The following is a 16,732-nucleotide window of genomic DNA, read 5'->3' as shown; positions in this document are numbered from 1 at the left end:
CCAGGAGTCAATCAACCCACAAGTACATCAATTAGTCAAGCAGTTTGACAGTATTCCAAGTATAGGATGCTAAACACTGCACTACAATAGAGTTGTTGTTTTTTAAATTAAATTACAGTTTGGAGTTTGTCGGACAATCTATTATACAAATTAAATGCGAATGTCAACCGGTATGATGATGATGATGATCAAATATGTATTAACTCCATGATGTCACACTTTCAAAAACAAACAGATTCAAACTTAGTGAAATCATCTATTTGAAATCAATCTTAAATCGTGAGTATCGTTTAAATATGATTGTGTAACGCTTTAATGATTTCAACCAGCCACCCACCTCTTTTGAGCAGCCATCCCTCCTTGACGATCACCACGTCGGTCATGATGATGGGCAGGGTGGAGGATCCAGGGTTCTGACACAGAAAGACACAGCTTCGCTCCCAAGTCTCCTTCACTCGGCCCCGCGCAAGAGCCTTGGGTTCAGAGCCGCTTTCTCACTGGTGGTTACCTATTAGTTGAGAGAGAGTAAAAATTAGCCCTGTAGTGAGGTTAGCAATTTTCTTTCCACTCGTCTGATTATTAACTCCCAGGTGAACATAAAAAGAAGGACCAAAGGAAACTGCCGGATCCCGGTTCTCTGTGGTCAGTCAACAAGGATCGCCCTGCGAGTTCAAAGTAAAACAAGGTGGAGATTCCATGCGGTTTCAGAAAAATTAAAAAAAACGTACTTGTTAAAATGACACTAAGATGGTGTGATATGAAATAGGAATGGAAAGATTGGAAGTAATTTGTTTCAGTTACATGATAGGATTCCATTGCCATGTCGTGGACCTATAAATTATCAAGCAATTAAAAACAAAACAAAAAAAAAAAAAAAAAAACAACAACCCTTAAAATCGACCAAGAGCTTCCAAATCAGAAAGGCTTTGAATTTTCTTGCTTTGATGGGGACAAGAACAAGACGGGTCAGACAGACTGGGAGTCAGTCATACCGAGCAAAGTCAAAGGCCCAAATACAGCTACGTGTAAAAAAGCCTGTGCCTTTTCGTGCCCCAGCTACCATTTGTCTCAATTACTGAGAGTGAGTTCATATAGTCAGGTTTATTTTTGCTTGGTCTTTTTGTTTATTGCACTGGGTGTGCTGTGCCCGTGTCGCGCAGTCGTTGTTGGGAGGATCTCCGAGCGGGATGTGGGAAAGGCTCAGCGAGTGCAAACTGAGATCATACAAACCGTTTGAACTGTCTTGGCAGCGTAGCCTGTACTCTCTGACAGACTCACAAACATCTACATGTTGGGATGGATCACAAAAAAAGCCCAAGTGCGCAAATACACACACAGACCCACAGACACACACACAGACACACACAAAAATGAATCAATCAATCAATGCAGGCGCAAGGGTAACTTCGGACACAAAAAAAAAATTCTCCTGTTTGAAAGGGACTGACCTGTTGCCACTGCGGCCTGTGTGGACAATCTGGGCTGCTGCCAACCCTGCAGCAAGCAGCCGCTGAATGAACGCAGTACCCTAACAGCGGGTCACATGGTCCTAGGGCCTCCGGGCCACCTCCCGCCTGCCTGCCGTCACTCCGCCTTTCAATCATTCATCATTTTGGCTCCGGCTCCAAGGGCCAAGCCATTCAGTGCAAATCAGTGTCATACAGCAAGGATGCCACACACCGAGCCAGTTACTGGGCCAAAGAGGACGGTAGTTAGAAGGCAAGGTGGAAAAGCTTTCCCAAACATGGCGTATTTGACATTCGATATTTAGTCAATAATCTTCGGCCTCATTTCTTGAGTTAGGCCATCGTGGGTCAAATTTATTTTTCTTTAGACGAACATCCAGCATCTTCCAACTTCTGATTCAGAAAACAATATTTTGGGGCCACCGGCTTTAAGCCAAAAAGTCAAAAATGAACACGAGAAACGGTTGTTGTGCCCCACACTAGCTCCGTGAATACTAGACACTGGAGCCTTGAAAGTCCACCCTGTGCCTCTACAAGTCGACCTCATGTTGACTGGCCAACGTGTTCCAAACCAATAAAGAAACAATGAGCGCAAACTGTTCCAACTTCAACAAAATTTGTCAAAACAATAAAGAAGGATCCAAACCTCAAGACGCGATCATTGAAATTCCATGTGGATGAGAAAACGGTAAACAAAATCTCTACAACGACTTTAAAACTCGGTAATAAGCTCGGTTTAGCAGCCTAAACAAACGCAAACCCATCAAAACAGAACATTTTCAAACAAACACAGCTGACAAACACAGTTGAAGATCTTAAGACGATGGAAGATTTCTCCTTGAACGTTCCAATGACACCCGTTGCCTAAATCAAATACCTTCACGGCAGCTACAGAGAGACAAATAAACAACTAGTTTGAGGCTGTTGTGTCACGGGCCGCGGTGCCCGCACCGTTGTAAGACAGTTGGATGGTCATGTGATGTTGACAATGAGGCTGGAATAAGTACAAACCCTTCACGGCGATAACACGTCTTAACTAGTGTGGCGCATGAGACCCGGGAAGGGCACAATCAGCCCGACTGTGTGCGGGGGTAAATTTTTCAAACAACATTCCTCAGATTCTGCATGCAACTGGTGGCACATTTGCGTCAACGGGACTACGCGGAAATCCAAATCCTTTCACACATTGATGGGGATGGGGATTGGGAGAGGAGGTGGCGGCGGCGGGGGACGACTGGTGCTTTTTAAAATAGAACAAGGAGGGCCACACACTCACTGGCCGCATCATTTCACCAAGTTGATGCGTCTTTCCTGTGTCACATGCCGAGCACTCACACATATACACAGTGGACAGATGTAGTCTCATGACTGAAAAAAAACCCAGCATGATGACATTTAAAGCTGGAAAAGAACAGCATGCCCAGGGACCAGTGGAGGCAAATAACTACTCTTACTGTACTTAAGTACATTTTTCACGTACCTGCACTTACTTAAGTAAGTTCAGTATTGGAAACTTTTGACTCCAGGTCCATATCCTTGTAAATTACTATGACACAGCCTATACTATTTTGTTTTTGTAAATAGTAATCAGGATAAGGATGGTGATCATCAAAAACTACAGTAGCACTTTATGCCGCATTATACTGTATCAGCACACAGGATATTACAATAACTTTAAGTACATTTTAAAAGCAAGTACTTATCTACTTTTACTTATGCGGAAATGTCAAGGCTGTGTCCAGGCTGTGTCCAGGTATTTCTACTTTTACTTAAGGAAGAGGGCTGAGTACTTCTTCCGCCACCGCAACTTGTTTGCTCTTTGCAGAGATGCCCTAGTGTTGGCAAAAGAGGACGAAAAAAATCTTCACCTGCAAAATAAAAAGGCACTTACGTCACAGACTGTATGTGCATTAAGGATGCCAGTTATCCCCGCAACATCTAATGAAAACGGAGCAAAAACAGTGTGACGGAGTATGTGACACCAAGGAATACCAGAATGCACTGCATGCTGCAGCCTGCTGACGTGCTGTCAATGTGGCTGCAGGTCAGAGGTTCAGCAGCACAACAAAGATGTCAAGTTTGCATCATTTTGCAGCTATTTCTGGGTAGTTACATAACATTTTCCACTATAGAACAACGTGGTCTCACGTGTGAGGAAACCTTTAAACTCAAGTTTGCACTCATGAAATGGCAACATCAACAAGGCCCCAACACACACAAGCGAACATGCGCTGAGGAAGTTCATATCGATGAGCTGTTTGTACACTTAAAGCTCTTGGTTTGTCCCACTGAGCAGTGGAATAGAAGGACTAAACTTGTGGTGGAAGTGAGCTCCACAACACGATATTTTGTTGGATATTTTGGTGTTTCAAAATGGTTATTGTCCCACAAATATGATTTCAGTTGATTCGTCATCTTTCGCAATACTGTATATATTGTTTTAAATCGTTTGTGTTGCACCCTGGTACAGAGTACGTGTACAGATTTGAGTATTTGTATTAATTAATTTGTATGTATGTATGTATGTATGTATGTATACACACACACACACACACACACACACACACACACATATATATATATATATATATATATATATATATATATATATATATATATATGTGTGTGTGTGTGTCTGTGTGTGTGTGTCTGTGTTAATTATTCTACTTTGTCAGTTCATTTTTAGGTTTATTGTATATTGCCATTTTTCTATTTCATAGTTCATTTTTAGGTTTATTGCATGTTGTCAACATTTTATTCTATTTTTTTTCTTGGTACTTTATTATTATTACCCATTGTTTTGATGTTGTGCTGCTGTAAACGCCGCAATTTCCCTCCAGGAATTAACAAAGTATCCATCCACCCACCCATCCATCAATCTATCTATCAAATGTTCAAACCTTAAGGAATTGATCATCACACCTATGTTGTTCGTTTGGTGCAGAAGAAGATACAAATCAGAGTTATAAATACAGTAGTTAGTTCCAGGCTCCGGGGCCTAGCGGGGCAGTGTGCTGAGAGCACCCGCATCCCATGCAGCACAATGGGACCGAACCTGCTAGCTTTAGCCCTCCCACAGTTAAACACGACAAGGAAGCGCAGCCGTTTTACCTGGACGGGAACTCAACACCGTGTCCGGTTCATTATAGTGAGCTGTTTCGGCGATTTATTGAGTTGATCAGTCCTTGAATAATCTGGACAAAAGAGTTCTCATTGACTCCGTTTCTCTCTCCTTTCTCCCACTACGCCTCCTCCCGAACGGGCCGTCGGCAGCGGCGCTGTGAAGGCGACGGGTCCCGGGTCCTAGCGCCGGCCCCGTTAGGTCAGTGGGAGGCAGATGGAACAGGTATGGAAGTTAAAGTGTGGATCCGTGCCGTCGTCTGTGTCGGGTGGATTACACTACAAGTCCCACAATTCCACTTGAAAACTGCAAAAAAAAAAAAAATTCAAATTCAAATTCCTAACGTCCGGCTTTACCCTCTAAAGGCTTGATTATAGTCCGAAAGGAACACGGGCGCAAACAGCGGTATGCGCAGGCGGTTCTGTATATACTACATTTGTGTCCGCATACGCTGACCTGCTCCACGCATGCACACCAGAAAGCTGAACAAGAAAAAGTTAGAAAATGGTGTGTGCAGAGGGAAGAGATCGAAAATCAGATAACGGCGTGTGCCAAGGACACGGCACATTGGCGCCTTCACGAGTCCGTCTCGCAGACACTTCCACCTCCGCCTACACATTTCCAGCACTTCCTCGGGTCCGGGCGAGTTCTCTCCAAGAGTTTAAGGACACTTGGCCGTCTTCGGTCTCTTTTAAACCTTGTACTCAAACGGAGCGTGCATTTGGTTTTTGGAGCGCACGTGCAGTCGGGCGTGCTTCTGGGTGTGTGCAGGTTTGCGCGCTCGCAAAGTCAGGGAGGTGCGCGGACATCCCTCACATGAGCAGCCGACGACATTTACATCAGGTATGCCTTCTTCCGAGTGTTTGTGGCTGTTGTCATTTTACGATCCCCTTTTTGTGAACGTTCAAACAATGCAAAGACAAAAATGTTTTTGAATATTTATTGACAAGTTCCTTGTTTTGCAAATTAGGATTGCTAATTGTGTTTACGTAAATATAATTGCAGATTCATATGTCATTTTGTCCCATGCCCCATCCTCTACATTCGCTGGGCAATATGTTTTTATAATATTAACTATGATATAACACTAGATATCTATCCTAATATTGCGATATTGTTAAATGTTGTCTTTAGGGCTGGATTACAGTAAATTAACGACTTTTTCTGAATGACATAGACTGTTCAGTAACAGTGACATGGCGGCCACTGGCAGTTCTTTCCGCCTGCCACAGAGACATTGGCAGAGATGTTGCAACCACACCGGTTTATTGTGGAGTGGCAAGATGTAACAAGCCGATGCAGATGGACACATGTCATGACAGAGGCGCTCCCCGTGTGTGTGGGGATGGGTGATTTACCTGTTGCTCATTTATTGCTCTGTAGAGCTAGAGGCGCACAGCCACCTCTGATCCCGGGCCCAATTACCTAGACCCGAGATAGGTGTGGCCGCCCAAACCACAGCAGCCCCACACCACAGCAGCCCCACACCACAACGACATACCTTTGGAGGCATGGAGATGGTTAGGAGAGAGGGCAGTGGAGTTTCTAACTACATTGTTTAACACAATGTGAGAAAGTAAGAGGATACCCGAGGAGTGGAGAACAAAGTGTACTGGTACAGATTTTCAAGAATAAGGGTGATGTGCAGAGCTGCAGCAGCTACAGAGGTATAAAGTTAATCGGCCACAGCATGAAGTTACGGGATAGAGTAGTTGAAGCAAGGTTAATAGGAGAGGTCATGTTTAGTGAGCAGCGGTATGGCTTAATGCCAGGAAAGAGCGCGACAGATACTTTGTTTGCTTTGAAAAATGCTGATGGAAAAGGTCAGAAGGGGTTGCATTGTCTTTTGTGCATTTAGAGAAAGCAGGTGACAGGGTGCCGAGAGAGTAGGTGTGGTATTGTGTGAGGAAGTCGGGAGTAGCAGAGAAGTATGTAAGAGTGGTGCAGGATATACTCTATATGAGGGCAGTGTGACAGTGGTGAGGTCTGGGCAGGGGTGGAAATTACTGGGGGGGGACAGGGTGTTCTGGACCCCCCCTTCCTGGGAAAAAAAACAGGGAGTTGTCCCCCATAATATATCATTGTAAACATAACTATGTAATTTAAAATAATATAATAATATGCATTGAAAGCACTTGTGCTAATTATAGACGCAAAACAATGCCACACAATGAATGTGACGTCTCATCTCCGCCTCCGCCAATTTGCGGCGCTTCTCCAAATCAAAGCAAAACGGAGTGCATGTGTGTGAATGAGAGGGAGAACGGCGGAATCGCGAGGAGGCAATGGAGTGGAGGTGGCAAAGGTGGATGAGTTTAAATACTTTGGGGTCAACTGTCCAAAGTAACAGAGAGTGCGGAAGAGAGGTGAAGAAGAGAGTGCAGGCAGGGTGGGGTGGGTGGAGAAGGGTGTCAGGAGTGATTTGCGACAGAAGGGTACCAGCAAAAGTGAAATGGAAGGTTTACAAGATGGTAGTGAGTGTGGCTTGGAGGCAGTGTCACTGACAAAGAGACAGGAGGCGGAGCTGGAGGTGGTAGAGTTGAAGATATTACGATTTTTCATTGGGAATGATGAGGAAGGACAGGATTAAGAATGAGTATATTAGAGGGACAGCTCAGGTTATCCGGTTTCGGAGGTTTATGGATGTGGTGAGGGAGGACATGCAGGTGGTTGGCGCGACAGAAGTAGATGCAGAGGACAGGAAGAGATGGAAACAGATGACCCCCTGTGGCGACCCCCTAACGGAAGCAGCCGAATGAAGAAGAAGAAGAAGGGATTCAGGCCCGTAGGCTGAATATGCAATATGGCCATTATTAACCATTAAACTTGACAATGGGTGTGGTCTCATGTAAAATCAGTCATAATTCATTGACCGTTAGTCCAATCGTCACAAAACTGAATGGGGATATTAGGTAGAGGTATTGGAATCTTTGTCCCAAATTATGTAAGACAAAATAACTTTAGGGAGTGGTACAAATTCCAATAACGTCCATCTCTTTGTTTTATTATTGGAATTTCATAAAACTTGGTGTACATGCTTTTTAGACAATTATTAGTCAAAATATGCAGTTTGGTTGTTATCGTTACATACTAGCCTGGCCTGGGCATATGTGTGGCAAATCATATAAAGGCTCATAACTCAAGGTGGGTTGAGACAATCATCATGACATTTGGGTATCATGTTCAGACCACTAATTGGAACATTCATACCGAGTTTGGTGTGAATCCATCCAAAGGTTACGGGATGGCAGGCCAAATGGTGGCGCTGTAATTAAAGAGCAACTATCAGTTTTCTTTGGGGCTCATGGGGAAGATGGTTTGAAAAAAATGCTTTTTTTTTAAACTTTTTTTACAGGCAGATTGCCGTTAATGGCCATGTATACATATATTACATAGTTAGAACAGGAGGGTGCGATATAAAAGGGGAGGCATCGAAGAGTATTGGGGAAGCTCGACAACAGAGTGTGTTGAGATGTGTTAACCAAAGGAACGCCCCTGATACTGGCTGGTCTGCGTGCTGTCCTCACAGCGGGTTCAGGACAAAGAAACACTGATAATGATATTATTCATCCATTTCTCCCCTTTTTATGCTTACTTCCTTTTGTAATAATAAATATAGCCTCAGGCAGCAATACATAGGGTCCAGTTTATCCGTTTTAGGTACGTGTTACAGTTTTTCTGTGAAATGCTTCACAATTTACTAAACTTACAAACATCAAACATCGTGGAGTTACTTTTTTTTTTTTATTGTGACTGACCTTGAGGACTGTATTTTTGGACAATGGCTTCTTTTTTGTCTTAGATTTACAGCTATTTTTCAGCATCTGGAACAATAACAAAAACAAACTTTTCAATTACTTTGTATAACATTAATAATAAATACATTTTATTTGATAAATATAATAAACACATGTTAGTTGTAATTACTACTTTATTGTATTTTTTTCTGTTAATAATGTACAATTGTAAAATTCAGTTGAATAGAATACTTGTAATGGAGACAACATTTTTGGAACTTTAACATTAATTTGTCATTAGAATTATTATGGAAGAACTTGTCAATAATTAACTCTTTGTCTTTTCATTTAAATCTGCTACGTTAAGCTATAGGAAACTGTTTATTTATGACGTATCTTGAAAAAAAACGTTTTTTTTTTTAAATTCAAACAAAATCTTGTCATTGTTATAAATGACCTCGTTGTATGTAAGTACATCTGGAGTCTCATTGACGGCAGGTGACGTTGGGTCTCGTGTGCGTCAATGATGACATATTTGAAAAGGTTTACGTATTTACAGAGATTTAAAGTAATAGTGGAACTAAGGTTATTTTAGTGGTGACTTTTATCCTTGGATTACATTTTCAATCAGTTACGTTTCCAGGAAATAAAATAAAAAACATTGTGGGTTCCGTGAGTAATTACCATTACACGGTTTCTATTTTTTCAACGAATCGCTGGATCTTGAACGCATCACTCAGTCGCACATTTCAGTAGATTCGACACGACATGGGCATTGGACCCACGACATGGGTTTTTGTGGACCACTTTTTTTTCGTGTTTTTCATTAATCCAGCAAAGAAATGGAGACCACAGAGATGAAATGTAAATCGAACAGATCTTCAGACATCTACCAGGTAAGAAAGAACATAAATATACATGTACACGTATAGTTTGTAATGTCGAACTACTGCAGATTGACGGAGTCTACGCCGCACACTGGACACGGTGTCAATGTAAATTCTGAATCGGAACCTGCACATTTATAGTAAATAGTATGATGACGTCACAAAGCATCAATCTGTAAATCTCATCTCATTCATTTTGTTTACGAATAGTACGGTGTCGGTCAAGCCCGACCAGATGAATATTTGGGGTCAAAGTTATTCGGTTTTACACCAATACCTGCTCTGTATGTGGATCGGTTTGGATGAAACCTAGACCACCAGGTGCTTGTGACATACCGGTTTAAACAACACCTTATCCGTGTCCATAGCTGTCATTGTTGTGTTCTAGATCCTTTTTGCCGGGTTGGACATATTTTGGGGTTAAATGCATTGGACCGTGTCTGTGATGTCGTTCAAATTTGACCAGTTTTTTACTAATTTCTGCTTCGTATGCGGATCGATTTGGAAGAAACTTGAACCACAAGGTGTTTGCGACATACCAGTTCAAACAAGACGTTAACCGTGTTCGTAGCTTTGGCCGTTAGTCTGTTTCAAAGAGTTTTAGATTTCAAAATTCAGAGAATTTTCCCGGAACAATATCAATATTAATATTTATATCTAGTAAATATAGCTGCAGGCAGCAATACATGTGGTCCAGTTTAGTCATGTTTGGGATAACGGTAAAGAGCAACTATCAGTTTTCTTTGGGGCTCATGGGGAAGATGGTTTGAAAAAAATGCTTTTTTTTTAAACTTTTTTTACAGGCAGATTGCCGTTAATGGCCATGTATACATATATTACATAGTTAGAACAGGAGGGTGCGATATAAAAGGGGAGGCATCGAAGAGTATTGGGGAAGCTCGACAACAGAGTGTGTTGAGATGTGTTAACCAAAGGAACGCCCCTGATACTGGCTGGTCTGCGTGCTGTCCTCACAGCGGGTTCAGGACAAAGAAACACTGATAATGATATTATTCATCCATTTCTCCCCTTTTTATGCTTACTTCCTTTTGTAATAATAAATATAGCCTCAGGCAGCAATACATAGGGTCCAGTTTATCCGTTTTAGGTACGTGTTACAGTTTTTCTGTGAAATGCTTCACAATTTACTAAACTTACAAACATCAAACATCGTGGAGTTACTTTTTTTTTTTATTGTGACTGACCTTGAGGACTGTATTTTTGGACAATGGCTTCTTTTTTGTCTTAGATTTACAGCTATTTTTCAGCATCTGGAACAATAACAAAAACAAAGTTTTTAATTACTTTGTATAACATTAATAATAAATACATTTTATTTGATAAATATAATAAACACATGTTAGTTGTAATTACTACTTTATTGTATTTTTTTCCGTTAATAATGTACAATTGTAAAATTCAGTTGAATAGAATACTTGTAATGGAGACAACATTTTTGGAACTTTAACATTAATTTGTCATTAGAATTATTATGGAAGAACTTGTCAATAATTAACTCTTTGTCTTTTCATTTAAATCTGCTACGTTAAGCTATAGGAAAGCTTGTTATCCCATGTTTGGGATAACGGTTTCCCGTGTTCTCTGAAACGCAGCATGATTTTCCAAGTTTACGCTGCATCGGCTCCCCCCGGTCTTTCGTCTCCTGGTTGCTGGTCTTGTGGAGCAACCAGGAGCGGTCTACACGGCGCAACCCTCCTGTCTTTAAAACAACCAAACAACCAGAACTTGGACATTCGGAGGCACAACCTGCACATATATAATGAATTGGATGATGTAAAAAAGCAGCTTACTCAACCTCTCCCCACCACCTGACCGGAAGTTTTCGAACTGTTGGCATATTGGCAATGGATGAATGTTCAGGTACTTCCAGTCAGATTGAATTGGTTTTTCACTAACCAGCTAGGAATGTAGATCGCTTTGGATGAAACTTGAACCACGGGATGTCTGAGGCATGTCGGTTCTAACGAGACCTCCACCGTGCCTGAACCCCTCGTAGAAGAACAATCTTTAATTGTCACACACCACACCACATGCACCGCAGGCCTCTGCGTTTAACCCATCCTGGCTTGTCCTTCCTCCGGGGGCACAGCCAGGAGCAGTGGGCAAGCATTCGTGGATGTGGGCGGGGACCAGGTGATGAGTGTCCATCACTGGTCAGACGATGATGTGCATGTTTTTGGTGGGGGTCCTTACTGACGTGAGGTGGAGGAAACACCAGGTGAGCACGGGGAGAACATGCAAACTCCACACAGAAAGGCTCCTATTTGGGAGATAACCCACCGGAGGACGGTGCCAACAGCGCCACTTAGTAATTAGTAATTAACATAGCTGCAGGCAGCAATCAATGCATGAGGTCGAGCTTAGCCACAAATTTGTTTTCTGAGTTCCCGTGAAACGTAGCATCATTTCCAACCGATACCAAAGACAATTTTCAGAGTTCCCATGGAGCGCAGGATCAGTTCCTGCTGTCTCTCTACTCGACCCAGCAGGTCCTGCAACCAACCAACCAAGATAACAGACCTGGGGACTCCCGACACAAATTACATTTTCCGAGTTCGCATGGAACGCAGCGCCACTTCCTACCAACAGCGAGTTACAGTTTTCTGAGTTCCCATGGAACGCAGCATCACTTCCTACCGACACAAATTCCAGTTTTTCTAGGTCCCGCGGAATGCACTTCCGGCTGTCGCTGATGACGTTTCTTAACTTTTGTTTGTGAAAGCAAGAGCACACACCTTTAGTAAACACACAACTTTTGGCCAGCGCCACGGACCACCGCGCAGCGCTGCACCGATTTGCTCGGCGCAGATCCTGCGTGGAGCAACCAATAGACTCTAATGGAGTTTAGAGTGCAGTGCAGTACACACCGCCTCCTATTTTGTGAAAGCCCCTTCAGAGTCATACCCTGCACATACAAAATTGGATTATGATGTCACAAAACGCTCCTCTACGTCCGGCTCTTCCACTCCGCTACTTCCGCTACTTCCGCTGCCTCCGCTGCAGTTTTTTACCAACCCCTCGTACAAATATGGTCTGTTGTGAATCAAACTTAGACAATTTTGTGTATTTGGACCAAATTTGTAGGAGGAGATAAGAAATATACATTTTGGACTAAATTCAAAATGGCAGAAACATCATGACGCAGATGGCCGCCGAATGAGATATCGCCATTGAAAGTTATACGATCGCCATAGTGCCACCTATTGACCAAAGCACACCAGATTTTTCAGAGTCATATCCTGCACATATCTACCAAATTGGATAACGATAGCAGAATGCGTTGATAAATTATGGCAGATTATGTCAAGACATTTTTTGTAAACTTTGAAAATAAATTGAGGCCAAACTAAGGGGTGTAGCAAATGTCCATTGAATAAATTGTATCCAGGGAAGTCTAGACATGCCGTGGTCCAAGGTTGATGAACATTGGACCGTATATGTAGGAGGAGTAAGAAATAAGACGTTTTGGAAAAGATCAAAAATGGCACAATCTATCATGATGGCATAGACTCTGCATGGCCCCAGGAATTCATGGATGCGGGAATTTTGTTTCTACGACCAGCAGTTCAGAAGTTATTCAACAAAAAGTAAAAGTGGTCATTATAGTGTCACCATGTGGCCAATGATTCCTGTTTTTTGCGTTTCCAAGTTTGGGAACATGTCAAACTTATCATCCAAGTTTGGAGTCCATGGGTTTCACGTTTTCCGCCAGGCACCTTCAGCCTGGAATAAAAACAAACCAAAAAATCTGAACAAAAGCAATAGGGTTCCTGTACTTTGTGCTTGACCAGTCATAACATTGAATATTATAATAATAATAATTATTATTATTATTATCATAAATAATAATAACACATTGATACATAATACAATACATATAATATGTTATATTTGCATATATTATATTTGAAGTCTTTATTTTATCAACAACCCAAACCAAGTCATAAAAAAGGCATGAAAAATCCCTGTGAAATAAACAGCTCAATGTTGCCCATCATTGGTCCAGTGGGAAGAGTGATGTGGTTCGACTGTGGCTGGCTGGCGGTCGGACTGCATTGGAATGCAGGGCCTTTTGTTTGCCAGAGAGAGGAGTGGGTCAGGGGGAGAATGCCATTGATGATTGCAGAGAGGAAGAATGAACCTCCAGGAAGTGTTCTCTCTTTCTCTCCCCCCTCCCTCCCTACTATACCCCCACTCTCATTCTCTCTCCCTCCCTCTCTATCCTTTTTTCTATCTTTTTTTTCCCTGCGTGTGAGAACCTTCACCGTGCTGAGCCTCTTTCTGAGGCCACAGTCCCCGGGCACAACCACTGCTTTGTATTACCCTGTGAACACACACCCCTCCTCTACTGGGCGCCTGCACTTGCCAGGCCAGGGAAACACAGGGCCACTGGTCCTATTCTTATCCGCATAGCTGCTGAATGGTAAATTGTTTTTATATGGTACGCACACATCTGAGGCTCATGGCATTTGGAACATTTCATTTTCTGCTGCGATGAGTACATCACAAATCATTTTGACGTATCTTAAGTTGTTATCCGTTAAACCAATTACTGTATCTTTATAGCATCTGTGTAACTTTAGAAGTCTTCGAGCAAAGTGACAGTGAATAACTAATCCTGTTCGGGCAGGAAAACAATGGAAGACTCTCCCGAGAGGATCTTGTCCGCTTTCTTTTTTTCTTCTGGTCATCTAGGAATCGGGATGGATACAGATGCCTCCCCTGCACGGCGAGTGGCGGACTATAAACAGAATAAGGCTGTAAGTGGATAAGAATCCCAACCAGTGGCTGCCGTCTCCCGTCACATTGCTCATTCCCCTCTGTGTCGGGGGTTGCGAGGAGCTGCAAATGGCCCTTTCAAAACACACGACAGCTGGAACACAGGGCAAAGGTGGCCGAGGCAGTTGGGGGAGTGGTGGGGGGTGGGGGGTGGGGTACAAGATGAGCAGCTGCAACCTCAAGCCTTGGCTTCTCCACTCTGCCCGCCATCGCAAGATTTAACAATTACAGAAAAGCCTTTTTCCCCGAGCTCGATTTGGATCTACGTTCACGCGGACCAAATTCATTTTCGGACACCACTAGGAATGCATTTTCATGGATTTCAAGACTTCAGTAGTATCGACAGATAGATGGAAAACACATTTGCCGCCAGATACCAACATTAAGTGCACGGCCAGGTATCGCACAACAAGACACACACTTCCTCCTAATATGATTGTCAGGAGAGAGACATCCATTTCATGCATCACGTTGAATTAATCAGGTATGAATATACGATGCATACAAGATACCTGATAACCTAATAGTACATAGAATACTTTGTCCCATACATAGTGCTCATGGTTAGTGCTCATTAAATAAATGTAACCGCCGCAATGACATAAGCTTCATAATTGGCCATCAACAACTGAAAGTAGAAAGAACTATAAAGTAGAGAAAGAATAAAAGGCAACAATGCGGTGTGAGTGGCAGTTGTGTACACTGAGGTGTCAATTTGTCTGAAGGGGAGGCGCTCCTGATAATAACTCTCACTCAAAAGACTTCTGAACACGTTATTGAAAAAGGAAAGGCGATCTATGAGCCAGGGAAATAAACGTATGCCGTCACATTTCACGACAGGTGTATATTTAAAAGCAGGTCCACCCCCCCCCCCCCCCCCCCCCACCAAGGTAATCTGCTACTTGCTGCCACTGTGTGAATCCGTGGAGTAGTACAGAAGTTATCGCGGGCGGCGCGCTCGCGAGACTATCAGGACGATCGCCCGGACGCTATCGCGAGACCCCACCCCCCCTCCCTCCACCCACCCCCACCCCCACCCCCACCCCCAACCCACAACCCCCCCACCCCACCGCCCCCCCCCCCCCCCCCCTCCGATGAACCTGACACACAGCGCCGAGCTCGGAGCCTGCCAGAGTCCGACCGAAGCTCCGGCATCGAGACGGGAGAAAGACGCGAACATCTGGCCGCACATCATGAAAGGACGCCCGAGTGTGTAGGAGGAGAAACGACGGACGGGGAAATATATGTAAGTGTCGCGTTTGCGCCATGGGAATGGCTGGGTGGGGGGGGGTGGAGGGCGGGGGAGGGGGAGAAAGCGAAAGTTAGAAATGCCCTCTCGCCGCTTCGTGGGGTTGGCGAGTTCCTCCGCTGCGCCTCGACGCGGACGCGGAGCTCCGCCGCTCCGCTGCCGTTTGTTTGTTTGTTTGGTTGGTTGGTTGGTTTGGTTTGTTTGTTTGCGGGTCTGTCAGTTGGGATTCGTTTCAACCGACGCGTGGAAATTGCCTCGAGGTGCTATCGACGTCTTGAACGCGCGTCTCGGGCTTTGCGCTTCCAATGTGCGCCGAGCGGACCAGAAAAGCGTTGTTTACGGTCTGGTTTGACCTTTTGCTCGCGAGGAAAGTGATAAAAGTTTGATTGAGCGTGTACTGCGGCGTTACGCACGATAAATCCACTCTCGTAGTAACTCTTATAAGTTGTTTTTTTTGGTGGGGGGGTGGGTGGGTGCGAGGGGTGGGGGGGGGGGGGGGGGGGCTGCGTAGCTCGGGGTAGCATATGGCGCAAAGAGCCGCACAGCTGGAGGTGCGTCTCCACTGCGGTGATGTCAGAGCAGCTGACTGCACAGCTCGCAGGGCGATCCGCAAACAGCAGCACTTTACTCACTCTGCTCCTCTTCCTCACTCTTCTCCTCCTCCTCACTCTGCTCTGCTCCCCTTCCTCACTCTTCTCCTCCTCTTCCTCACCCTGCTCGGCTCCTCTTCCCCACTCTGCTCCTCCTCCTCCTCCTCACCCTGCTCCTCTTCCTCACTCTTCTCCTCCTCCTCCTCCTCCTCACCCTGCTCTGCTCCTCTTCCTCAATTCTGATCTTCCCTGTTCTTCACCCTAGTGTAGTCGGCAGGTCTCTCTCTCTCTCTCTTCATTTCCACATGATTGTTCAGTAAACACAAACAACAGCTGAAACTGTGTGTGTGTGTGTGTGTGTGTGTGTGTGTGCGCCTGTGGTCCGTCAGTTGGCCTTTCCTTTCCACGGGAAGCTCAGAAAGTATAGGCCGGCAACTGACAACGGAATACTTTTTTTTTAAGATTGTTAATAATCGAGGGCAGAACAGAGACCCGTTTGCAGAATGATACAAGGTCAGACTGGTGTTTCAAGTGCATGGTGTTGTCGTGTTGGTGTCTTTGTGCTGTTGTGTTGGGATGTCTGGGCCGAATGAGACTGTAGCTCAGTAGAGGCCGGTGATTTATAAATGTAATTTAACTCAAGAGGTGATTGATTTTCTTCAGCTGTTTTTTTGTTCACTTTGCATATGTGTATATACAGTATATACGTCATTCACTATTATAAACAGAGCAGTTGAGACAGTGTTTGTTTTGAATAAAGTTTTTTTTTTTTTTTTTTACTTTTTACATTTTAAGGAAAGCTGAAACCACCTCTGTTTTTCATGGTATAGCACTACCATGTCATTGCCCTTTAACATGTATGCGTTTCACCTTCTAAATGGC

The 16,732-nt window shown here is 43.9% G+C and overlaps 1 protein-coding gene across 1 annotated transcript in view; it reads right to left on the bottom strand.

Moving 5' to 3' along the window:
• Nucleotides 1–4,700, bottom strand: part of akt1 (v-akt murine thymoma viral oncogene homolog 1) — a 35,792-nt gene extending 31,092 nt beyond the window's left edge. The window contains exons 1-2 of the mRNA XM_080012568.1: nt 4,578–4,700; nt 338–508 (exon numbers count right to left, since the gene is read on the bottom strand). Of these exons, the coding sequence (XP_079868694.1) occupies nt 338–383 (46 nt within the window). The 5' untranslated portion in view covers nt 384–508; nt 4,578–4,700. The remainder of the gene's footprint in view (nt 1–337; nt 509–4,577) is intronic.
• Between the last annotated feature and the right edge of the window lie 12,032 nt (nt 4,701–16,732).

Source organism: Zeus faber (genome assembly GCF_960531495.2).
Source record: "Zeus faber genome assembly, chromosome: 13".
NCBI classification, from domain to species: Eukaryota; Metazoa; Chordata; class Actinopteri; order Zeiformes; family Zeidae; genus Zeus; species Zeus faber.
Note: the sequence above shows the minus strand (reverse complement) of the source record. Positions and strands in the feature narration are given on the sequence as shown.